The 26,953-nt window shown below is 42.4% G+C and overlaps 1 protein-coding gene across 1 annotated transcript in view; it reads right to left on the minus strand.

Moving 5' to 3' along the window:
* stard13b (StAR related lipid transfer domain containing 13b) overlaps positions 1–25,316 on the minus strand; it is a 57,985-nt gene extending 32,669 nt beyond the window's left edge. The window contains exons 1-5 of the mRNA XM_085796006.1: positions 25,058–25,316; positions 22,638–23,662; positions 17,128–17,271; positions 15,898–16,044; positions 10,688–10,718 (exon numbers count right to left, since the gene is read on the minus strand). Coding sequence (XP_085652132.1) covers positions 10,688–10,718; positions 15,898–16,044; positions 17,128–17,271; positions 22,638–23,567 — 1,252 coding nt within the window. The 5' untranslated portion in view covers positions 23,568–23,662; positions 25,058–25,316. The remainder of the gene's footprint in view (positions 1–10,687; positions 10,719–15,897; positions 16,045–17,127; positions 17,272–22,637; positions 23,663–25,057) is intronic.
* Between the last annotated feature and the right edge of the window lie 1,637 nt (positions 25,317–26,953).

Consider the following 26,953-nt stretch of genomic DNA (forward strand, 5'->3'; position numbering starts at 1 on the left):
AGGTTGCTGCTGCCTGCAAGACAGCGACGTCAGTAATCATTACACCACAGTTATTCTAGGAATTTTCCCCCATTATTGAAAACCCATTCAGCCAGTGCACGACCTAAGAGTGGTGATATCATATCGTGCTGTATTAATTTCTTGGTCACCAGCTGGGGTTACTGTTATAACAGCTTTAATACCATTATAAACACAGAGTGACTGGCTGGAGATTGACAGTTTCTTAAATGAACAAACCTCCGCTGACCTCAGTTTGGCCTCCCCCTATGAAGCTGAGCTAACATGACTTCATTTCAATAAAGACAGAGACCCCATTTGCCACCGAGTGGACGGGCGATTTACACATTATTACAAGGTCACACAGTGAGATCTCTGAGTGCCAGAGGAGTGTGCAGCTGAGGGGAGAATATTAACGAAGGGCTCAGATTTCCATTTGCTCCGTCTGAACCTGAAATGATCAGTGTCAGTCTGGAAGACCCCAAACCTGTGTTTATGAGACAGAGATCGCCACTGCATCCGACACAAGAACATTTTACATCTACGTTTTTTCAGGTTTAACACTCAAATGGCAGAAACGTCAAAGTCTGAAACAAAACAACAAAACCTTCAGCTTGTACACAGTGAATCGACTGAATGATTCCCAGAGTGTGACAGGACAGCTCCTCATCTGCATTTAATTGGACCCTCGCTGAGTTTGTCACCGTCATTCTGAGAGTCACAGGAATGAAAGATATGCAAAGAAATACAGGTGCTTTTTTCAGCTTGGGTCACAACTGATGATCAGCATGACACTATTTTCAGCCTGGCTTGTTCACACACACACATGCACACACTTGTGAGGAGAACCTGTTTCATTTGATCCTCTGACTTTTCAGGAAGGGTGAGGGTCAGCACCTTGTCTTCTGCTGGTCACGTGAACCAGGAAGCTCATAAAGAAAAAGGCTGACAGTTAACATAATCATGGTTTTGTGATCCTCTTGAACTGAAGATAACGCCCCATGGTTATTTCCTATGACATTAACTTGCAAAAATTAGACATTAAAAGAAGTTTCAAAATATCATCTGTCTATCATTTTACTAATCCCTTGACTGATTGGGGGTGACATGAGCTGAAAACAGGATAATAAATGAGTGTACTAGATGCCAGAGTTGTAAACAAGGTATCAATCTCCGGGCTCAGTGACTGACAAGGCTGGACTACAGACAGACAACACCGTACCCTGTCAGCGCTCCAGAGTAAAAGTGATGGAGGAAGCGTGGCAACAAGGTTCTGACCTCCCTCGACATGAATTACCAGGGAGGTAAAAACATCCCCACCGCTGCGCCTCTCCTTTCTGCCCCCAAAGAGAAACCACTCGCACAATAAGGATGGGCATTATCGCAGCGAGGATCATTGTGGCTAGACGATGACTTAGCCTCTGGAGGTCCTTTGCAGTGGAAGCAATAGCAGATGCAAGGAGAGGAAACATCAATCAGCTTGAGAATGTTTTCCCTTCGCTGACTCACCCACTTGTTTGTTTTGGCCGGGCAGGTTATAGAGAGCACACGTTTCCTTACAAAAAAAAACTTTTGGCACATTATCTGCGCTAGTTTTAGTCCATTCTCTCACCCAACCTCTCTCCCCCCCTCTTCTTTCATAAACACATGCAGATAAACACACATATTTATTTGTGCACTAGATTCCAGGGCTTGTGTCTGTGCACACTGCCTGTGTCCATGTCTGGTGACTGATGTGGAATGCTGCCCCTTTAGCTTCAGTGGGAAAATCCCAGATGTGAGGAAACTGATTTCTCCTCCGCGATTGGGTCATGTTGTTGGCCAAGAGGTCTTACACCAGGCCCCCTTGAATAGTCTGGGAGATTGCTCTTCCTAGCTTAATGGAAACAAGGCTCAGGGAGTGGGGAGAGGGGAGAGCTCCCCTCCACCTCCACCCCAGGTCCCTGAGGGCTCGTCCCAGGCATGTGCTATAAATTTCCTGACCATATATTCCCAAGTCGAGTTCATTTTTCCAGAGGAGCCACACATGTGGTGTATATCTGGGTTTAGATTATGGGGTTTGGGAAGGAGGAGCTGACTTTGGTCCCAATCCATTAAAGTGGCCACTAATTCTATTTTCTTAGAGGACTGTCCGTTGTAGCGTCATGGTTTATTCCGAGCATGGAGGTAGTTTTTTTATAGAATCATTCATATCCAAACAGATAATCAATTACATCAAAGACAAGAACCATAAAAACCTGCAGATTTTCACATGACTCAACCATTGTGTTTATTCCAAGTCTTCCCACTGCAACACTTTGTTACATAACTTGAATGTTTGAATTAAACAGCAACACAAAGTGGGGTTAAAATTTAAAGAAAATCATAGATTTGTTTCTATATGAATATGAACCTTCTCCTATAGCGGGCGCTTGTGGGGGTCAAAGTTTGTATAGAGAGGCCTGAGGAATGTAAAACTGGCATGACAAGCGTACGTGGCTATTGTTTCATTGAATGACAAAGCATGTAATGCTGTCAGGTCTGAATCTGTTAAGGCTGCATTGCCCACAAAAATGCATGGGAAAACATTTACACCACTGTCCAGCACCTGGTTTCTATTAGAGCAATGAGGATTTAATCACAGAGGTACATTTCTCTCTCAATCACTCTCACTCCCACAGTTTCTCTATTTTTCTCACAGAGGTGGCAGATGGAGAAAACAAGCTCATGTTTTATTGATTTTGAGTCATTTTCAAGCTGGTTTTAAATCTCTGTTATTTTTTTCCACTGGGGACTAATTCCCATCACCTTCCCCAGTGATGTGAAATGCACATTAGGGAAGTTTTGCTCCGAGGCACATTCACAGCAATCACCAATAGATACAGCGGACAAGATACAGCACAGTGTAGCATGACATCAGTCTCCATGAAACTAATTTAAACAGGAAGTTGATGTTTATACTTTAAGATGTCCCAAGATAGAAAGTGCAGTAAAGAGCCTGATGAAGACCAAATGAGAAGATGACAGCTGCAGTAAATTAAACCTATACAGCCGGGCTTGTTTCCCCTCATGATATATGACAAATGTCTTACATATAGAGTCCTGTTTGAAATCATCACTGTCTGCCTCCAAGGATCTCAGGCTGCTACACATGATTCGCAGAAAACAAAGAGTTACGTGAAACTTTTCCATCTAACAGAAAACCAAACTGCTGCTGTCAACATCTGTGTGAACACTTCAAGTGCTCTCAGACTGTAGGTTTACAGAGCTTTGTTATGCCAGCAACACAAATCTATAAGAAATAAAAGACAATCTTAATTGCACATCAAAATATCAGCAATGCAATGGCCACTTTTTTAAAGGCTGCATGCGCAGGCTCACTGTAATCACCTTGGCCTTTGCCAACAATTCTGTTCAACTCATCAGCCGTGATAAACTGGAAGTACAGTGCAGGTATTGTTTTCAAACTGAGACACAAACAAGTCCTGCTGGGCCCTTAACTTTTAAAGCCGGTGAGCCAGAGAGCGGAGAGGATGCAGGAAGTCTGCTCTGCCTCTGCCTGCTATTGCTCTTTGATTACTGAGCCAAATTGTTTAATCAGGTCTGAAACCACAAGAAAGCCGCAGTGCTCACTGCCCCAGGACAGAGGCTCCTTTAATGCTGTGCTGTGCTTTTTTTGTTATCTGGGCACAGGTGGAAGTGCACAGCTATGTAAATCTCCAGTAGCATGGTTACCCATGGGTTTGCTTGAATGCAGAAAGACACGGTGTGAGTTGTGCCACGCTCTCAGCCAACCTGAGGATGTGGATGTGCGGGCTGCAGGCCCAGCAGAGGAGCAGACTTTTTGCCTCCCTGCACCATCTGGAATCTCTGTGGTTTATGTGGGAAATTTGGGTGGCCGGTGACGGAGCCAGTGTGGTTACTGTATCTAAACCCACTCTGCGGAAATGTTCTTGGCTTGGAAACTGTGTGAGTATGTGTGTAGGTGTGTATGCAAGAGCAATGAGGAACTGTGAAGTGGAGCACCAGATTTGATAAGGCTTTGGATAAGGATGGAGTTATTGTTTGGATTAGTTTCTGGCAGGAGTGTTGAGCATTCACAGTGGAGGTACACAGACAGACACACACACAAGGAGATAACAGGCTCAAGCCTATTGACTGTTGAGTCACTAACATCCTGGTGTGGGACCTTGCTGCAGTGTGGCCCTTCCTGTCTCATTACTTCCTAAATCTTGTTACTGCCTTCTTCTTCAGTTGGCAGCTGAGTGCTGGACCAACCTGTTAGCTTTTGTGTTGCTTCACACACACGCACACAAACACACAGAGTGCTTGCCCCCTTGTGACTGGCCTGCATCCTGACACGGCTGCCCACGTCTCCTTCCACTTAGTTTATAAAGCCCAGGCCTGAATTCCTCAAGACACACACACTGAAACACACACACACACACACAGAACACACTCTCACCTTAGTTGTTTTGAGGAAGTCGTTCCCAAAAGGATTTATCGACTCTCCCTTGTCTAATTGGCAGCATGGGTATAATTGGACATCAGAACAATAAATCTGTTTCCTCTGACTGAAGATCATAAAACTGGCAGCTAATACATTTTCCCTATGAACACAGAGGGCACCTCGCACAATGACAGGTTCAAACCAGATGATTTATCATCGGCAATAAATAACGTTCAAGCATGATGGGAATTGTTCAACATGATGAGCTCATTTGGTGAAAAGGCCTTGAAGGCATTATTAAATGATATTATGTGCTATTTTGTGTGTGATCACTGCAATAATTGTTATGAATATATTGAAACTGCAATAAAGACGTTAAAAGATTTCAGAGTGGGTTAACCAAATAGTTTCTCTAATGTTTTCACAACCTTGACAAATTACTGTATATACAAAGAAAAGTCTAGAAATACTACCAGCCCCTCCCCCCGCTTTCCCTGTCAAACAGTCGGGTTGGCCTCTGCACTCAGGAAACCACAAGTCATTTTCCATCTTTCCATGTGTGGAATTTTTCATGCACTCGTCATGCCAGCAGCACCCTTTATAGTCTGAGCTGGATCTACAAATGACGACTTGCTTATAAATTTAGCGCATGATGTCACTGATCTGGCACCTGTTAGCCAACGAGTAGATGGGGAGCAAAAATAACGACACAATCTTATGAAAATGGATTTTCCTGCAGCTATAGGCAGACTTGAAGTAAAAACTTTCCACAGTGTCCAGGTCTGTCTTTAAATAGTCAAAGAGCTGCGAAAATGCATGACCATATTTAAACGCGGGGGTGGGGGAAAAAATGTGCTACGTGGCTTTTTTTTTTTTCAAAATTGAACGCACCACACATGGGTTAATAAAGGACAGATTCACTGACGTGTCCCCTTTTCAAAGAAGTTTAAAAAGTCGTGTGCTACTGAAATCTTCCTCAGTGTCTCTGCCCCGTCAGGCTCTTGTTTTCTTGCGGGAAACATCAGTCCTGGTCACATTTAAGATTCATTCCCTGTTAACTGAGAGTAACTGAGAGTTTTACAGCCATGTTAATGTCTCATTTTTCTCTGCCTGAGCACCTGAACACATCCTCAGTTGCGGAATATCTGTTGAATCTAGTGGCAGCCCTGACTTCAGCATCATCCAAAGTCTTTGTGATGAAATAGACTGCTGGCCTGGCCTTATCATCCAATATAAACATGTGACCTCAGAAATGTTCTCGTCACTGTTAATCCCTGCAGCCAGGTTTCAGATGAGTAGAGGAGCATCTCAACTCTCGTGGTTTTGGAGATGTTCAACAAACCCGTGGATGTCTGCATGGATTTATTCACATGTATACTTGTTTGTATCTTGGGTATTCTGCTGCACACTCACAGTTTTATGATCTCCAAGTGGCAGTGAGACATACTGGCATCCACAAGTCTGAGTCACTCTGGACAAACAGGAAAAACAGTAAAATTCTTCTAAAAATCTGTTCCTTTAAAAACCCCATAGCCTCCCCTTGGGAACTATGTGACACTTAGCTAAGTTTGGACCTTCTCTGTCACAACAAAAAGATTTCCTAATAAAAACAGCAGTAACAACAGTGAGGTCAGAACCAAATAGAAACCAGCGAATAACAACAGAGCTAATAATCCTGCTTGGAGCTCAAAACATCCAAGGGTACATCTGATTCCAATATTCACCCTGCCAGCCCTCTTCTCACGTTCAGCATGCTCTGATATCAACAACCTAGGTGACTATTGCAGGCTATTTCATATGTTCTCACTGGTTGCTAAGAAGCTCTTGTGATGTGTATATTATGGTTTCTAACAGGCCTCCAGAGAGACACAGTGCGGGGAAAGAAAGACAGACTGCAGCTGTCCGAGGTCACAGTCAGCCCTCACCACCAGGCAGTGACCCAGGGTGAGACTGCATGGAGGCCTGGACTCTGAGAACAGCTGAGGAACATGCGGGAGTCAAAAACAGAAAAGATAACCCTGCTGTGATGCATTAGCAGTCATCCACATTATATAATACCTTCTGGTGCTCAATCTGTAGCTGCACTGATTTATGTAGCAGTGTATACTTATAGGGGCCCCACAGAGGAGTCATTTCACAGCGAGATGGATGATAATATTGGCCAGTCTCGTACTGTGGGAGTAAAAGCCTGGTGAATGGCTGTAACTTTACAGTGCGATTAATCCATCTCATCAAGGCCTGTATTAGGTTTTCTCTGTGAAGTGAAATAGTCCAGGGAGCTGATGTCAAGCAGGTGTTTCCAAGAATAATCCTCACGTCTCCAGTCAGTGGAAGAAACACCCACCATGGATAACAGTATGAAGAAACACAGTATATGCACACAGAACTTAATCAACAGTTAATTAATTCAAGGAAAAGCACGTCACAGCAGCGTCCACACCATTCAGGTGACCTCTGGTGCACACATCCAGTGCCAAAAACACCTCAGCTATTGCAGCTCAACACCAGAGGTGACAATAAAAATATAAATCTAACAATGACCATATTCTTTTTGATTTTCGGCCAAGTGGTCTTAGATCGACACATTCTTCTTGTTTTACCCCACACATTCACTATTTAGTTAATCTCACTTGCACAGTCTACTGCACATGCCAGAGACACTTATCTCACTGCCAAAATAGTCTGAAGCTTCACATTTAAATGACTCTGAAATCGGAATCAATAAAAGTATCAAGGCTGCATTTAGGAATCAATCACCAGGTGGCATTTTACATTTGACTCTAAAGGAGAAAAAAAAAATCGATGAAACACTGAAAAAAAAAACCCTCTGTCCCTTTTCTTCCTTTTCTTCAGCATTTTACTGGGAGTCATTCATGCCAAAGTGTGAGTGAAAGAAAGCTTCACATTACTTTCCTTACAAATAAAAAGAAGCCTCCTGGGGATTCACAAAGTTTCGTCTTTGTTTTTCTTCTAATCAGTGGCAGGAGATTTCCACATTGAAAGTAGATTAGCATACTTATTCAGAGAGAGGATCTGTGTAAATGCACAAAGTCTGTTTGAAACCACAGGGGCTGAGTGGGAAACCTTGGCCTGACAGTTCGGGGCCACAGAGTGCTGTTAAAGCCTCACTCGTGTCATTTTCCTCCAGATTGGCATTTGGGAAGGTGATGTTTATCATAACAAAAGCACATGACTATTTATTCATGCAAGTTTAAAGTCAGCAACTGCCTCTTAGCCTCAATCAGGCTTTTTACCGACCTTTCTTTTCAACGCAAATACATTTACAAGCTAGATACAAACTCCATGCAAAATCATAAATGTTACTGAATCTTGATTTAGGCGTAGCCAGCGGATGCAGCTTCATCCTTCACCCTTATCTGCTCTGTATCTATGACAGGAACCTGGCTGGATATGCAGTGGTCAGCATCGCACTGTCAGTGCAGATTCATTGATTGCGTGATTAGCGTCAGTTGAGACAGCAGAGTTTTGAGGATGAACATAGCTGCTTCTTCTCACCAGAGGAAGCCATTCATTTCCACACAGCAATTAAAGAGGCTGTAGGGAACAGATTTCCATACAAATTACACTAAGTGAGAGGGAATAAGACACTCTTGGCCCGGCATCCACTCAAGACTTGAAAAATGCTCTGTAAACGTTGAGTAATGCCTTCAGAAAATAAATATTTGAGAGGGAGGATTAAGTTTTGTCCCCCTCCATAGAGCAAATCTTCTCTGAGCGTATCCATATGTGAAATTTTTGGATGAACCCAAAGGAAAAACAAAACAACAAGTCAAGAGGGCTAAAAGGTCTCATGATTTTTCCGCAGCTTAAATAAATAAAAACAAGTGAGAGGAATTTTGAAATCCCCTAAACTATTTTTGAAATCTCTACTCACTATCTTATTTCTAAAACGGTGCAGTGCTTATTATCGGTGTTGACTATAAGGCACACAAATGGTTCCATTGTTCAATGCAATTCAAGGCTGTTAAAAGCACTGGAGGGATGAGTGAAATGTAAAGGAATGAGACAGAAAAAAACCCAAAAACACCAGCGGCTCCTGCAGGCTGCGCTGCTCCTGACGTGATTGGAACAACAGAGGAACTACCTTTGTGACCAACATTTACAGAGAACTTAGGGGGAAAATGGGGAAATATGAGGAAATATGATGTTGCAGATGTTTCATAAACTGCATAACAAATTGACGATGCATTAACAATTGTGCAATGTGCATGTTATTGTATTTGCAGGAGATGACACAGCAATCACATGGACAGTGTAAACTCATGCTCAGAAAACTGTCACTTCTTTTGAAAGGTAAATTGGAAGAAACACCTCCATGGTTTTATGCAAGATTTTGAGTGAATGTACTCCCAGCTGTTGTGTGTGAGGGCAAAAAAAAAAAAAAAGACAATACCATAATACCAGTGGGTTTCTCACTGCTGCTTTGCTATGCTGGATCTGGACCCAAAGAATGTGCTTTCCTCTCCTGGACAATGTCATTTTAATGAGGTGGACAGTGTTGTTATGGTCGATACTGAGAACCATCTGGCCGTCTCGTATCCGTGTCATAAAAGAGGTCTCCTCGGCCCAGCTGTACCTAATGTGCCTGACTCTTTGCCAGCTTTGTCCTTTTCACAGCATCACTCTACAAGTTGTTTTATCACTGGATTCCAATTGAAACCATATGTTGATTTCATTTTCCTGATGGCTAAATGAAGCTGACATTGACACTGTCTCTGGTTTGGTTCATTTAAGTCGAGATAACCACCTAAAAGAGAACAGCATGTGGCTGAATCCACCGCTTGTCTTGAAAAATCATACGGTGGAAAAACGCGGTGACAAATGTGTCTGAGGAGACTCTCAGAGCTGTGTTGACAAATATGTTTATGTTATTCACGGTGGTCTTACACTCGGGTTTCCAAGAATTACAGTTAGGAATGACCAGTGATCAGTCACAGCGTGTCTCCCATACACAACAGCAGACCACACATTAGTTAACTGCTGCATAAAAGTGACATGGAATTTTTCCAGACCATAATGTCCACTTGTGCAGTACCATCATACACAACAGAGGTCATGTGAGAGTGCAACCTGAGCCCAAAATGGCATCTAACCAAATCCCACAGCTGCCCCCAAGGGCCACATAACACCAGGCCAAATATTTCCCCTCAGCAAAACAGAAACAATGATCTGGCATGCTGCCTAATTTTAACTGCATACCGCCAAGTGACCAATATGTAGAAAGGCCTTAAAAATAAGAGACTGTGTGCTTGGACATTCTCGAGACACAGGTTGGGAGGGAGGGAGTTTGCGGACACCTGTGGCCGTCAGTCTTATTAACATTGTCTGGGGCCTGAGTAAATCCCCCCATCCCTGCAAAACAGGACGCAGCACAGGATCAACTTGCGAGGAGGTTTTCATAATGTGCCACAGAGCAGAGCAGTTACTTCTTCAATTACAGTACAGCACTGACTAAAGACTGAGGCCGAGAAGACTCCCCGAAACGGAGCCACATGCAAAGATTTGTCAAAAACACAAAGACGACTCAGACTTAGCATGTGCAAGAAAAAAATTCACAAGGCAACAGTGTTTCAGTTTGAGGTCTTTTTTTCTTACTGCATTTGTAAACATCATTTAATTGGCCAGTGAACAGAAATTGTGTTATATACGATAGAGAGGGTGGGGTGCTTATTTAGATGAATCTGTATTTAGTACTGCAGTTAAAATGAAGAGAGCATCTGTGCCCTGAAATCATTGCAAAGTCAAGATTGACTTCACGTTTCTTTTTAACTCCAGTGAAAGTAAAAGGAACGTCAATTTAGGACAGTATGAATATGTATGTTTACTATGTTAACATTCAATAGTCTCTGCCAAAGAGCTGTGTATTTGTTGAGGTCCATCCGTCACAGATGTCACCACATTCACTTATTAATTTTCTATAGCTGCCTCATCCCTACATTGGTCATGGGTGCTGTCCCAGCATGCACTGAGAGAATTACCACCCTGGACAGGTAGCCAGTCCATTACAGACTCAAGACAGATGGAAAGACACATTTTAAAGTCTCATCTCTAAAATACTTGTTTGTGAAGGATCACATCCTCACAAAGATGAAGGGGTTTAGGGCCAGAGATCAAAAACAGCTTGTTCAAATGATGGGGATGGAACTTCTGAGAGAACAATACAACCACACTAGCCTACTTCAAAGAACTGCGGAGAAAACAAAAAAAAGAGCACAGTAAGATAGAATAATATTTTCTTACCTGCACCTGCATTGGTCATCTTGTTGAACATCTACAAGACAAAAGAAAGAAGAATATATCAGCAAATATGTCACCAAGCGTTGCTGTGTATCTCGATGTCGTCTTGAGCTGAAGATAACTGAAACCATGCAGAAGAGGAATGTGAGCAGCGACAATAAAATACAGATTTTGGCTTTACTAGTCTGAAAACTCCTAAAAGTATTTCACATTATTTGGCTGTGGAAACCATTAAGAGACTCACACACCCAGCTCCCTGCACTGGGGACTAGAGGATGTCTCTGTGCATTCTTCAATAGTGAAATCACTGCTGTAATGACAAAGTCAATAAAGAGTCTCCACTGCAGTAACGGTGGCATGATTTAGTTCCTGTTAACCCTGCTTGTCAGCTTGCTATTTCCACTTATCTGTTGTCAATGCAGTTATAGTATCTCAGAAAATGAACCAAATAAAAAACACCAGATGTAAACTCAAAGAGTTTTTTGCAAAAGGAAAATCAATGTATCTTTAAGGAAAGAGAAAGAGGTGGTTCACACTATACCTGTTACATCAAAATGAAACAGAACGTTTACTTTAAACTGCACAAAACACATCTCCTTGATTTTAATCCTTGAGCATAAAATGACTGCAGAGGGTGGAGAGGGAGTCAAGGCGTATTCTTGATGTGGACCAGTCAGGATCTCTTCACTTCTCCTGCCCAGCTCTCTCCTCCATTTCCCCTGTGTGCCCCTCTGGTCTGATTTACGCTCTTGTTTGCTCGCCCTGATTCCACATTTTTCCCCCGACAGAGACAAAACGCTGCATAAAGTCCCAGCCTGCCTGCTTGTGATACTGTTGACCCTTCCGTCATGACAGTCAGTTGGCAATCAGCCCGCACGATGCTGATTCAAACTTCTATCAACATATTTGCAAAGGTTTTCTTGTTAAGTTGGACTCGACACAATAAGTTAGTTGTGTCCTGCATGGTTCATGAAGGCCACAGACCCACAGTGTTGTCATGGCAGCGGTAACGCTTGCAGTGTAAAGAAGCTCTTGGCTAGATGAGCGACCTATATGGCTGCCACTTTGCTGTGACAACAAAAAAGACCTGATTGGCTGGATTAAATAGGACAGGTGGTTTTGTTTGGGTGCTATCTGTCTTCGTTACTCGCTTCTTGACACTTTTCGGTCACATGGCAATTGAGGATAGAGGACTTGGGCACCTGGCAGTCCTTGTTTGATTTATTCAAATTAGGATAAAGATTTAAACCAGGGAGAAGGATGCAGCCAAGAAATGTCTGGCAGATCTCAACTCTGAACCACCAGGGGTGTCCATTTGGCTATGGGGTTAGCAGGCTCAACCTCTCGGTTAGCTCTGGGCACAAGAACTTAACTCTCTGACTCTTACTCAACAGGGGAATGAGAAGAAATACAAAGGCAGGTCATAAAAGTATGACTCATACCCTTCTATATGTATTTTTTACCTCTGTTTAAACATGGACGAGGTCAGTGGGGCCTCTGAAAACTACTGATGTAGCCCTCATTATTGACTGTGAGATTTGGCACAGTCTGGCAGAATTTCATCATACATCTAAATACCTCTGTAGCTGAGTTCAAAGGCTGGGTTTAATGTACAGAAACGCTGTTGGACATTATCTGTGTCCTTTAAAAAACATAGACTACTACAGGTCTTTGAAGAGAGGGAGATAGGGTTGTCTTCTATATGATGGATCTGATAAGTTAGTCTCCAAAGACTAGCTTTAGACCCAGTTTCAGAAATAAACTTGGGAAAATTAGCACTCCAAAAACCAGATGCTGGGCCCCATAGGAGATGTGCCGGTTTGACAAGACTTCAAAGACTCAAACACATCACTCTCACTCTCTCTCTTTCTTTCTTGCCAGCCAGGAGAAAGTATTTCATACTGGTAAGCTCTGACCCACTTTAAAACACACATTGTCCTAGTTCAGTCCAATCGCAGTCAGATGGCGGACACATGTCCAAGGTTGCGGGTCAGGAAAAGTGACATCCTTCACAGAAGAAGGGCACAGGGTCCCATTCAGAGCTGTTGTCAGAGGCACAACGCGCCTTTGCTTACACCAACAAGGATGTTTATATGTAGTGACAGCTCTGTGTGTGTGAATGATAGCTACTGTCCCAGCACAAATGACACCCTGCCTAAGAGTCAACAGGGCAGTTACACGACCGGTCAGTCCGAATGACAGAGCAGGGCGTCCTCTGTTCTTCCCGTCTCTGTCAACACCAATTAAAAGTAGAAGTCCTCAACCCAAATGTGTCTCTATCTTCCAGTAATAGAACATTGTGAACAGCTGGCCTCAACAAGGCTGCTGAACAGCGAGGTCAGCACAACTAATACATCCAATACACATGACACAGAGCCCAGGATTATGTTTTCGCAGCCTGGGCAACTGTTTAAAACTCAAAGAAACTTTATTTACGGTGACAGGAAAGAAAATGACAGAAACACATCCTCATATTTGAGCCATAATCTACGCACATGTGTAACAAAGGATTTGTACTTGAACTATTTTTCTATCAGCTGACAAGCTGATGTATTAAAAGACTTGTTAGTTGGTATGAGGGTGATATCAGGCTCAGGACAATCAGGGAAAAAAAGAAAGAAAAAACGCTTTTATTGTAGATGATAACAGAAATTTAGAAAATTGATATCATAATAAATTCCTAACTTTCATTTTTGCTTTTGGAACTACAAATCTCTCAAATCAAGTGATGATATAAAGAATAACCAAAAAAAAGAGAAAATCACATTTCAGTGAAGATTATAGCTTTGCTGCATGATGTGAAGCACATTGAGGGAGATATGAGGCACATTCCAGTTGTTAGAGCTTGTACAAAGGGAGGAGGGAGCCCAAGGTTTTTCAGGCAGGTGCCAAAAACCTTCTACCAGATACTTCCATAAAACATCTCCCAGTCAAGCAGTAACTGCCTATTCAAACAGGGTGCACTGGCTTACACGTTGGGCTGGTTTATTCTTAGACTCTGAGACTGTGATTCAATCTGTATCGCATTCTCACTCCCTGCTGTCAGAAGTTTCATAGGGACTCCAGAGCTCTTATGTAAGAGTTACAGGGTACAGAAGAGGAAAAAAGACACTCACACTACATGTGAGACGCTGCTGACATGCCATTTCATCTGTTTCCACAACTCGAAATCAGTGGACAATCATTTTGTCAATGCACTTATTTGCAAGCTGGAGGAGGAAGAAGTTCATGGTGCAGGGGATTTTATAAATAGCGGACAGACCCAGGTTAACAGTTCCCTCCTGTTTCCAGTTGGTACGCTAAGCTAAGGTGACAAGCTGCTATCTATAGCTTTATGTAGACAAACATAACAATGGTGTTGACCTTCTCATATAACTGTCTGCCAGAAAGCAGATCAGTTTGTCAATTTATCCCTTTAAACTTAAAATTCTGTCTTCTCATCCCATCCTTCAGAGCTCCATACAGATGATGATCAGTTTTCAGACATCGCCTTTGCCCCACAAACCTTCAGCTGTACAAAATACACATTATATTTTAACACTTGTAAGACATGAAACACTAGCACTGTGATATAGCTACATGAAATTCAATATACAGTATAAGAAATCATTGGAAAATCACTATCATTCGTATAACAGCCACTGATTAACAAGTGATATCATTAAACTGAAGGTTACGCTGCAGCCAAAATACTCTTGTCTTTAACATCTGTCAGCATTCCCAGCTGTCCTCAAGCCAAGTTTTAACCTGCGCTGCTGCCATTTTCAAGAGGTAGTTATGGCTTCTACAAAAGAGACAGGTGGCATCTACTCTGGCAAACTGCATCTCATCTGAAGGACCCACTACAGACAAAACAATCTGTCTTTGAATCTCTGATCTAATTATGCTGAACTCTGCCTCACCCCGGTCTTTACTGCTAAACAAAACAAAACCTTAATAATACTCTATAGAACTGATATGACAAAGTAACAAGCTGGCAAGCTGTCATCGAATAATATGGGGAATTATATTGTGCACATTGAAATGGCTGTTCCCTTATATGCAGGTTGTTTGCCATTGCACTGTAGCGCAGCCATGAAGAGCGCACAAAGCACAAGCTGAAAGGCTTTGAATTTAAAGCCGCCCTGCATTCTGCAAATCTCTCAGTTGTCTGTTTCTCTTAGGGCTGTTGAATAGTGACATTTATATACTTGGTCCAGCAGTGAGTGCTGCTTGTTTAAGAATGCTTAAGCTGACCTTATTCCCAGTGCAAACCTCAAATATTTACAGATGTAGCAGGAGGAGCAGCTGTAGCAGAGAAGATGTCTGAGTTTCAGAAAACTGGTGATGAATTCATCTTAGAAAAAAACTCTCCTTCTGGAGTGTTATTTGTGATTTTTTTTCATCCTCTTCTGTCAACACAGTGATTGTGACATAAGGGTCAAATATGTTATTGTGAAATGTAGGTTTCACAGAGTATGATTCTATTAATGAAGGAAACTGATAAGAAAGCTTATGAAAATATTTTGTAAGACCATGAATCATTCCTCATTCTGTTTTTTTTTCTTGCTCCTCTCTCATCAAGAGGTGCAAGAGGTGCCCACAACCACAGCTGCTCAGTGGCCGGTGGGTCTTCCAGGTGTGAACATGTGTAACTCTGCGAGTATTGTCAGAGTATTCCTGTAAACGAGAGCCTGCCTCGCAGTGAAACTGCCCTGAATACATCGATGTTAAATAAATAGATGAACAAATTGGTGTTTAAATGATGTGACCATTTCAGGGGGATCTGACTGTTGTTACACTCTACATTTTGTTGACAAACGACAAACGACTCAAATCTCAAATAAAGTTTCCTCTCATATAAAATTAGTCCAGAGATAAACAGTTGATGTACATGAAATGTTAATTTAAAATGAAAGTTTCCCAGCAACAGATGGACATACGTCTTGAATTAGCAGAGAGAAAAACTTTGTGCAATGCAGGAAGTAAACAGATCATGGCAGGCACCCAAAAATACTAGAGCCAGATTTGAGCTGAAAAAAAGAAAACATGTGCAACCAGTTGTGGACTCGTTGGAATTTAGCAGCTCACAGGCTCAAAGATGACAAATGGACCACAGTACTGTGTGTGAAGAGTTTACATGTACTGTACTACACTCTACAAGTTTGATTTCTTATTGACCCAGAGAATGTGCTGGATGCCTGCAAGAAGCTGTGATGGTTTGAGAAACCTACCGTCTTCTTGGTTCTTGCTCTTGTTCCTGCTGAGGCGCAGCGAGAGGCAGATGATCTGTCTTGGCTCGGACATTCCCCTCCGTCTGGTCTTTCCAGATCCTGGTTGTTCGGGGTTTGGTTTGAAGTAGACTTTGAAACAGCACCCCACTGCAACAACATCACAACAACAATCAGGACTGGGTCGGTCTCTGTCTGGCAGAACAGGATGGACTCAACGGTGGCCAGGGGAAAAGAAAACAAGAGGCTGAGGTCAACGGCTGGGGAAGTGAAATCTTCAACTCTCAATTCAGCTTGACAGAAGCTCACAAAGGAGCTTATATGTGAGGATCTTCTTTTGAGAGGACAGAGATTACGACCTTGTCAGATATCCCAGTAAAGATGTCTTGTCTTGCCCAGTCGCCTGTCATTAGTTAAAGTAAGTGATAGTGAATGCCTGGGATGGTTATGCAGATGCCTGGGAGGCATGTAAGCCTCTGTCAACCATTCCTAATGGACCAAATCATACTAACTCCCTTCCAACACAACAGCTCCTCTGTTTGATACATACATACAGAGTCCAAAAGAGCACTTTTGTTCCTGAATGCTAACTCCAGTGGGATAATTCATGAAACATGCCACCATGAGAAGAGCCCTGTTTAGGAACAGAGTCGCATGGTCCCAGGCACAGCTTCAGAGGCACAACAGCTGTCTGTTCCTGCCGCACCATTCAGACCCGACTAGACTCCAGTATCACATCTGAGAGCTGCAAGTCTACATCATAAAACACACTCAACTCAGTGGGAGACTATAAGATGGTCCGACAAAGCCCATAGTGTCACAGACAGACTTTATCCCCATATTTCAAAAGTCACATACGTGTGAGAGACTCACACGAGATCAACACTATCTCCCACACTGGGCTTATGGGTTACCACTGCTTCGTTTGAGAGAGCTTGTTTGAATCTAAATCTGATGTGCAAGACTTTGTGAAACTGTCCAGAACATAAAATTCTGCTGGACACCTGTCGCTTACAGGTCCAAATAATCCAATGGGATTTTCTCTCAACAGAGCAAAGTAAATCGATTAAGTGAAGTTTAAAAGGCATGACCAAGTATGCAGCATACGCTTCACAGGAATGCGTACAGTACCAACCGTGACAGCGCACATACCATTAGGTAATGAAGGTTGAACTTCTGCTGCTTCGTAAACACAGAATACACACAGTCCATTCTTGATCAACACAGTCTCACCTGTTTCTTGCGTGCAGTGCAGGGTGTGGCGGAGGGTGAGGAGCTCGCACTCAGAGCCTCCTCTATGTCCAGATTAAGTCGGTCCAGTTTCCTCATCAGATGGCTCATTGATTCTGACCACGGAGACGTCACCTGTGGAGACTCCTGTGGGTAATCAAGCAAGAACCGAGATGAGACTAGACAAGCCAGCCTGTTGACAGAGCACTGAGTTAGAGACTCTGAGCTGATAGTGGCATGTTAATACACTCTGTGGTTCTTGTTTTATCCAGGTTGTCAGTGTTTGTTTGGAAAATGTGTTCACAAGTATACAGACTTCTCTGATCCTAGTTTTGTTAATCACAAACCCATAGATAATTTGGAGGTTTGTAGTGCGGTGTTTCATAACTTTCATCATATTTGGCTATTTTACATATTTGTGTGATTATTTATCCAAGTATTTTTATTTTCTAAGCACATTATGGTCTTTTTTTTTTTAATCTATTCATTCATTCATTCATTATCTATGATCTAAATAACATCAAATATATAAATAGATTATGCACATACATTTTCTCATTGGATATGCTACATGCTTGAGCTAGACTTCAACAAAAAAAAAAAAAAAGTGTTTTGAAACGTTCAAACCTACTGACAAATTAGAAGGGGTAGAAATAGAGGGGTCAGGTAACTGGCTGCCAACTGTGTCAGACTTATCTGACACATGAGAGTTTTAAGGTAAGGTGAGAGCATCTGTCAATTTACTACACTGCCCTAAACTCAAATAAGAGTTACAGGCAAACTCAAAAAAAGTATCTTGTAAATTGCAGATGCTACAGCAGTGGCCTGAGCTGCTGCCACACATGGAAATGTGATCTCCTCAGCCGCTTCTTAGGGTGAAAGAGCAAAGGAGGAGGGCTCCAGACATGTGTGCCATACACACCATGATGGAATTCCCTGCACCGGCTTTCACTACTCCCCAGACACACAGTGTATATAAATAGACCATCCTCACACAGACAGGAGCTGTGTCTGAGGATCTGGAGGTCCAGCCTCATAAATCAGCAGGATACACCTCAGTCACCAAAACATAAATTAACATTGTTGTGTAGTGCAGAGATGTGTGTGTATGTGTATGTGTGTGTGGAAGGGGGGAGGTCCTTGCCTATGGTGCTGTTGAGGGTCACATGCTACATACTCTTCAACAGCATCATTGTGGACCGCGGGGTATTGTATCCAAGAAAATGATAAGTACTCTTTGAATTTCAACCAGGCTTCGTTGCTCTGGTCATATCGGCTAGCGGAGAAAACAACATGTGATGAACCAAATTCCAGGCTTTAACATGTTATGGTGGACATAAGAGACAGCTCCATCTCACAGTTATCCTTCAATGTTGATTTGTTCCGATTCAATTTAAAGCTGATATACACGGACAGTTCAAGTCCCAGAAGTGGCCATCATCATCTCCATCAAAATAAACCCAAAACAACAACAAAACAATTAATAATAATTTCCTGGAATTAAAACTAAAGAGCATGACTGAGTCCTAATTACTGCCGGCCAATTCTGAATCAAGTCAGTTTTTTTCTCCCCATTTATAACATTAAGCCTCTACATGCACAATCATGTCATTGAAGGGACTCGTCAATAACTGCTGTGATGGGGAAACCCCCACAATGCCTTGGGACAGGGTGTGGGTCTGAGAGGCCTGAGTGAAGGGTTCTGACTTTTTATTTTGGATACAAACTTTTAGTATTTTTCACTGATTTACTGTGATTTGACTAAAATTATACAGATTATGGAAAAAAGAGAGTGGGGCTTGAATGAGTACAGGTCATCGCTGTGACCTTTAGTGAGAGCTTTTGTAATCAATGTACAATCCATGGACTGTTTACTACCCATTCAAATGAAAAACACGTCATTCACCTTTAGAGATCACAAACAGTGGTTAGGGTTTGGTTTCATATGTCACACTGGCACATGTCAGTCTCCTTCCTAGCTGCAGATCATTCTCCACGAGGCAGTACATTTTGATTATATGATTAAGGCACTGACAAGACTTATATTATGTTGCATTCCTCCATATTATGATGAATTAAGGTTCTAGACACCAGACTGACTGCTGACCACCCACGGTCAGCTGACTGGCACTTGGAGAAAGTGCCTTTTTCCCCTCAATCCCTGAGGAATGACCTAAATCTGACCAATCCCCTGCTGACCTCTGAAGCCTGAGGAGGTCATCCAGGGTCACTGGGAGGAAAAAATAAAGCTTCCCTTAACTGCTCTGTCTGCCTTCCAAGCGTGGCAATGAGCAGGGAAGGTAAAAAGTTTGACACTGGATCAGGACGTTTAGACAGCTCAATCCTCTGTGCCTGCTAAACGTATTACATGGCCTTCACATACTTTCTTATAATTTGTTGATGTCAACACATGATACAGATCAATAATGAGAGTAAGATGACTCTTTGCCAGAACCTTCCTTTAAATCTGAGATTTGTAGAACCACAACAGATCGACGAAATGTAGTTTTGTAATTTTCTGAATCCCTGAATCACAGGCTGATGACAAGGTAGTCTATCTGAGAGTTTATAAAGTGATATGGGTGTGAAGATCATTTGAGCCTGTTTCACTGTGCACTGTAAATTCACAAACTGACCCATGGTCAGCATGGGGCAGACCAGGAAGTGACTGTATTCCTCTGAAAAGACAAGAGAACTGTTTGTAAATTCAGCTTTGTTGTATAGGTTCAGAACAAATCTTCATTACTGCACATCAGTGGGTGAACATTCCTCCATCTAAAGTTAAGCTACAGACTGACTGGACCATTATAAAGTGAGTATAGGATGAATTAGTATTCAGTTGAAGATTGGGGTAAGTCACTGTGATTACAAGCACAAATGCTGAGGGTGACATAGCCTTCTTGGTCCAGTATGTCTGTCTGTGAAAGGATAATTCTGAATGTTCAGATAAGGAGCAAAAAGCTCTGTAAGATATTTGTGGGAAAAAGCCCTTGTTATTCTTAGCATAAGGACTGAAAACGTATAAGAGAAGGAAATGGAAGAAACTGAGCATCTTGTGAGCTGGACTAATTAACCCCAGGTGTCAGACAAACCGAAATGGAAGAAACAGATGCCCCAATGTAGCGCACACTGAAGCCAAATCTGGAACACATTCACACTGTCTCTTTTCAGTGACATCCCCACAAGGTGCTGTTTAGGAATGTGGGCACTTCTTCTCAGAATGAGACAAATTCCAGAGGAGGCTTGACGCTCAAGTGAGACACTACCCTTGATTCATCTCTTCGTGCCTTTCCCCTCGATCCGGCCCCGGCAATTGTGTGGAGCCCTCATACCATGGCAACTGAGCTGGTATGAGTCAATCCTTTAGATAAATGCATTAATGTTATCTTCAAGGGACAACAATATGTGAGCTGACTATAACTTTATCAGCGCAAATTGGCCACATTGTGAACCCCAACACAGTGGCTTTGACATGGAAATGAGGAGTTAAGTGTGTGAGCTCTGGGCTCGGTGCCTAGTCTGCGCCACCCACAGAGTGCCAGAGATCACCATGGAGGTATCCAAATGTAGCAACCGGTCATGCGAAAGGGCAACGGCTACCTGGCTACTCGGAGGAATAAATTTCACTCTTAATTTCTAGAAGATGCAACGCACCAAGTGAACACAGCCACAGAGATATCTGCAGAGTGGGAGAGATAGGTGAAGATATGTTTATTTTTGGGGGCATTTAGTCAGCGCTGAGCTAAATGAAGCAGGCAGGGGGGAGGCATGAGATGACACAGAGTGGGAACACTAGGTATACAGTGCCCTCATATGGTTAATGCTAACAACTACACCCACAGGCTATTCCAGGAATCCTCTGTGTGGATTTCTATAGTTGAGGCTGAAATGGATCCTCAGCTGTGGTCTTTGTTCTTTAATCAGACCAGCAGACTTTTATACAGGATACTGGTCATATTTTGGCTATATCTAATGTTTATTTACTGTTCATTTATTTATCTACTGTTAGTGTTTGGATTAGGGTTAGGTTAAGGGTTATGTTTGAAGTTGTTTAATTATATAATGCATGGTAACATTCATTCTTAATCTACACTACTACTTTCCTGATTATTATAATCTTATATAAGGTACAGTTTCTCTCATTTATCCTGTCTTTCTAAGTTTCCACATCTTCTCATGAAATCAATGGACTTCTGTTCCTTCTCAGCACGCTGCCTGAAATTAAAGTCTTTCTTACAGTGATGCCGACCTTACAGTCCACCACATGATACCAGGGCTTGTGGTCGGACACTGTGGAGACTGACCTGCCGTCCGTTGATAATATTTACAACAGGCTCCCCTGGATTCCCTGCATTCTTCCACTCTTCTCCAAAACAACCCATTCAGAGCCCAGTGTCATTCTGCACATAAAGTTGGCATTACTTCAACATCCAACCCGACCAACAGACAGAGGGTCTAATCTCCAGCAGCCATTTGCTCTACCTTGTTTACATTGCAGTATTATCTGCAGGGTGTTTACAAAAGCATGACAGTTAGGTGCAATTGGATCTGCTCCCTGCAGCTGTAATGGGAACCATGTCCAACACTACTGAACATATTTATAAATGTACATATGAGACTTTAAATAGGCAATAAAAAATACTGATTGGGAGTTACAGCATGGTTAAAACCAAGGTCAGGGTAGAGGTTATGTGAAAAGGGGACGGAAATGTGCCTTGACTTGTTGAAGAGAAGAGAGACATTCAGTAATTGAAGGCTAATACAGCCGGCGATGGGCTTTGTCAAAACACTGCTGCCAGCTGAGGGAGTGGAGAGAAAGCAGAAGCTGTTTGCATTCCTTCAGGATCTGTGTTCCACCAGCTCCAAATGTAAAGCCAGTGTACTCCCTCACACTATAGGCATTATCTCAGAGTGTACATAGTGATGTCAGATGCAGGAAGATTGCAGATATCAGCTCTTACAATTTTGTCTTTTCCTTCTTTGAACCAAAGGCAGAACTGAAGGTCAATAAAACCACTACATCTACAGTATTTTCTGTGTGCAAAGCTTTCTGCATTTTGACACAAATGCCGTATGTTAAGTTCTGTCTTCTCCACTTTTACTTATTTTGGGGTCATCTATTTATTTAATTTCCATTTTAGAAAATGTTTTATTTTCTAATTTTTAAAATCCAGGTTAATTCATCACATGTGAAAACATGTGATGAAGGGACAAAGATAGGAAGAAATTTTAAAATGGGCTCTGTCATGTGGTAAAATCATATCTGCATATATAGTATTTCATATGTTATATATTGAATTTATGTTATGTAAATGACAGCTATATTACCATGTCTTTTTTTTTTTTTTTTTATAAAAATGGTTTTAAAATGTATTTCTAGTGGTAATAATCTTTAAAGGACTTTAATGCCTCTGCCTCTCTTCTATTTTGTTTTTAAGTGAATATACACACATAACAGTGTGGAAACATCTTTAACTTTAACTGTGGATGATATTAAGTCAGTTGCAACGTACCTCTTTACTGCTGGTCTCCTCCTCTGCTTCGTAACCATTGTTGCTGCCTGGGCAATCACTTCTCCTCTTCTGTTTGTCTTTGCCATTGCTCCTATGTCTGTGATTGATAAAACAATCTCTACTCTGAGGCAGCTCTGGGAACACACTGTTATTGTCGTCTTCATCATCATCATCATCGTCCTCTTCCTCCTCCTCCTCTGGCGTTGACCCCCCATCATCTGAGCTCTCGTTGGCAAAAGTATGGCCGTCGGCTCCGGCGGCACAAGCATTATCGGAGAAGGTGATGGACGTCGGTTTGTGCTTCACGATACGTGGGAGATCCAGGACTCTCTGGCCTAAATCAGGCCCAGATGTGGGGTCGATGAGTGGAGGAGTAGAGTTTAGATTTAGGATGGAGCACAGGTCCCCTGGATGTCTGCTGATATCGCCGTTTGAGTTTCTCTGCAGCTCTGTTTTTACACATCCACAGTTCGGATCCACCATCTGACAAGTGTGATCATGAACCTCCTGATCTGACTGACCCTCTGTGACACGAACCGGAAGTGGAAAGTTACCACAACAGTCTCCATTCGAGCGAGGTGATGTGAGGTCAATACCTGCTTCTTGAAGCTGAGTTGAGGTCAGAGGATTCGGGTCAGGAGATGCTCCCTCAGGAGCGACTGACACTTGTCTTGGCTCCTCAGAGCACACAGCCTCGGGAAATTCACAGCAGACAAAACTCTTCTTCAGCTCTGTTTTGCTCTGATCTGGCTCAGTGAGTGAGCAGCTTTGAGCTTCAGTGAGACGATCATCCCCTCTGAGGTCTGGTGAGGCGCTCTCCGGTGATGACTCCTGCGTTGAAAATGTGTGTGATCCTAAAACTGTCCGAAAGGGATGTCCCTGCAAATTCATCACAGATGGACTCTCCATTTTTGTTTTACAGTTTCTCATAATTCAAAACATAAATCCACAGGTATTTGTGCCTAATGTATCGGCTGGCCATTTTTTCATCCAAGTTGCTCCGTCAAAACCACACAGCAGATAACCTGAAACAAACAGAAGTGAAAATATGTGAATGGAATGCAATCTGAGAGATGAAGATTATTTCACCACAGCAGAGGAACAACAACAAACACCATACGTACTCTTCAGAGCGCTTCTGTGTGTCTCTGTGTCCCGTGGGTGGTTACGTTTCAGCATGCTACTGGAGTTTAATGTAAAGCTTCTAAATCTAGCTCAGAGCAGCTCTGGGTAGGTGCCATCTAGCCAAGAGCTTGCTGTGAAATTCAACATCTGGCTCAGGCTGGGCTGTTCAAGTCTGGATCTGTTTCACACACGATCACGGTGACATCACTGCACAGAGGAATCCGACTGCTCTTCCCCACTCAGTGATTTACTACACACTGCACCGTTCATCAGGACAGAAGATGTCCCTGGTCGACTGTGGTTAACATCCCTCTCACCCCTTCATTAAGCCCTTCTTTAAAACACAACTTGGACGGGTCTGACGTTCACATAAAACATAAAACGAACAACGGATTACGTTCTTGTTCATCCTTAAAGTGTATCATTAGCAGACTTTTTCAGATGAGTTCACAAAACACAAAGGAGCAAGAAACTTCCAGAGTAAGGATGTCCTACTGTAGAGAACTGCTGAGAGGAATCGACATCATTTTGTGACAGCAAAATACTAGTTTTGAAGCTCAGAGATTCTTATAGAAAACAAACAGTTATTTTAGATCATCTAATATAAAACACAACTACAGAAAGTAAATGTCTGTTAATTTTGCACACGTGGATCTCTGCTGTTACTGTGAGAAAGCTGCACTTGGCAGCGCCTTTACCATGGCCTTGAGACACTTGACACACACTGCCACCCACACAAACACGCATATACGCAAACACACTCTTTTGCCTTCGGTGAAACAAGCAGATAAAGCAACCTCGTGGACAAGGACAAAACTCTTATATTAAAGTTCTTATAAATCTGTCACAGTGATCTGACCATAGTTTCACACACTGACGTTCCATAATAAGTAAATGAAGGCTGTATAGAGCCTGCTGTAAAAACCTGTCCTTACATGGCAAATGTGAAATGCGCGTACAGGAGATTAGGGCTCGTTCCAAGAAACCCCTCTTTAAAAAAACACTATGCAAAGAAGGTCTCATTATTCTCAGATGAATGCAGAGCAGGTTTAAATGGAGGGAAGAAGTCACAGAGTGAAAATGAACTGGGAAGGCTTAAGTACAAGTTCTTTAAAAGAGTGAAAAAAGCATCCGTGTTAATTTTCAAATGAAAGGTTGTGAACAAGTCGTTTCATGTAGGAGCAAAATATAGTAAAATGCTCACAACTCAAAACAAGTGTTGTTTGATCCTGCACTTAATTGTTTCTCTAGATTTCATATTCAAAGGAAAAAAGAGGAGAGCGCGAAAGACTCACCTGCTGGTTGGAACAGAGTTGTCTGTGTTGCCCAAACTGTCACTGAGATCATGGTAAAAAAAAAGTGGCGGTGAGACTGGTTCCTGTAGGAGCAGAGAGGGTTGGACAGCCTATCGCAGAGCCACACTTATGTCCCCATAGGCCTATTCTGCTAAAAGGCAAGCTTGTCATCACAACTATCACCCCCCCTCGTCCTCTTGTGTTTCCCTTGGGGCCTGTAGGAGTGTTCAGCTAGCAGTGACTAAACCATTCAGAATATGCGTAAGAGCGGGCAGAATGTGTACTTGTTGGGAGATGGAAAGGGGAGGAGAAAGGAGACAGAGGTGGGGGGAGCGAGAGGAGAGAGGGATGGGTGGTGGTGGTGGTGGTGGTGGTGGTGGAGGGAGCAGTGGTGTTTGGCACTGTAAAAAGAACAAGGTGAAATGGGTTTTCAGCCCTCACAAACAGGCTGTGTGGAATGGCTGACTTCATCGGGGCCGAGCTGTGGAGGAGCAAGATGAACCGCATCCATGACCTATCACTTCAAAACACCAGGCTGAGGAATGCTTTCAAGTCTGAAAGGCTGTGAAGCCCCAAGATTTACTGAGGCATATTACACATAGGTTTAGATTATTTGTGAGAGGATTTGATGCTGAACTGAAACCAAAAGCTAGTTTTTATTTGTCAGTGTAAACAGGAAAGCTGTCATTAAGAAGCAGGTTAATACGTGATGTAGAGACTTTATAAATCATCTTTATAAATGAACTAATGAGATGCTAAAAAAAAGTGCTCGGTATTGATTCAAATTTTGGTTGTGTCGGAAATAACAATATTACACAGGCAATAAGGGAATCACCAAAACGTCAATGATGTGTTTGTAGTAGATAAAATAATAACTTCAAATTCACATTACAAGAAAAAAAACAAAAAAAAGAACAACAACCATCTTGGAAATTAATGCCAAGTCATTCCTCAGTACACCGTCATCCTCTTGTAATTCAGGGTGAGTAAAAGCTGCATGTATGATTATGGGTGAACGTAAGTGAAAGTGAGAGATAAGCATGGACAAACATGAAAGAGGCATGTCTGAGCATTTGCGTTGCTCTTGGGCCTGGGACTTCCTGTTTATGTTGCTCAGGGGCTCCCTGGTAGGACAGGAGTAATGTAGAAGGAATCTGAACTCACACTCTTGATATTGCCCTTGTTTTTATAGCAGGGTGTGGGGGAGTGGGGGGTGTTATATAATTCATTCATCTCTTTATTCACTTTTTTATTCAGTCTCCTCACCAGCAGTGACATGGTGAAGCCACAGCCCTTGGACTCAGTTTGACCTCCAGCTGGGGTAGGGGGTGGGGGGTGGGGGGTGGGAGGGTATTGACTCACTTTTCTCATTCATAAAATATTTTGCTTTTCATTCTCTCTAAGAGGGTCACAGCTTATTTCGTCTGTTTTCACAAGCTATCGCTATGCTGTGAAAACATACACTTTGTGAAATGAAGATAGCCATCAGTTTGGCCTTACCCTATTTAAAGTGCACTGGCTCTTCTACTTAAAACAGTATGCAGAAATTAGTTTGCTAGCTAAATGGTCACAAGACATAAAGTACAAAAATAAAAAATATTCAGATGTATATTGGGAATAGCTGAGAATCCAGCTGCACAACAGCAGTAAACCCACTGTTTGACCAGTGAGATAAGTCATGTACGCAAACTTTTGATGTTTCCCAATCTTTGGTCAGGGTGAATGACATTCCTGATGTCCTTGTTGGATATCTGTGTTTACACAGAAATGTTGCTAATCATGAACGTCACGTTGTACAACTCAAACTGAACTGTCCCTCACAATCAAACCATAAACTGTATACACTTTGATACAAATCAAGTGTGACTATGGAGCAGCGGGCAGAAAATATGTTGT

This window comes from Trachurus japonicus, chromosome 13, assembly GCF_045865225.1.
Source record: "Trachurus japonicus isolate A0001 chromosome 13, Traja_1.0".
Lineage (NCBI taxonomy): Eukaryota > Metazoa > Chordata > Actinopteri > Carangiformes > Carangidae > Trachurus > Trachurus japonicus.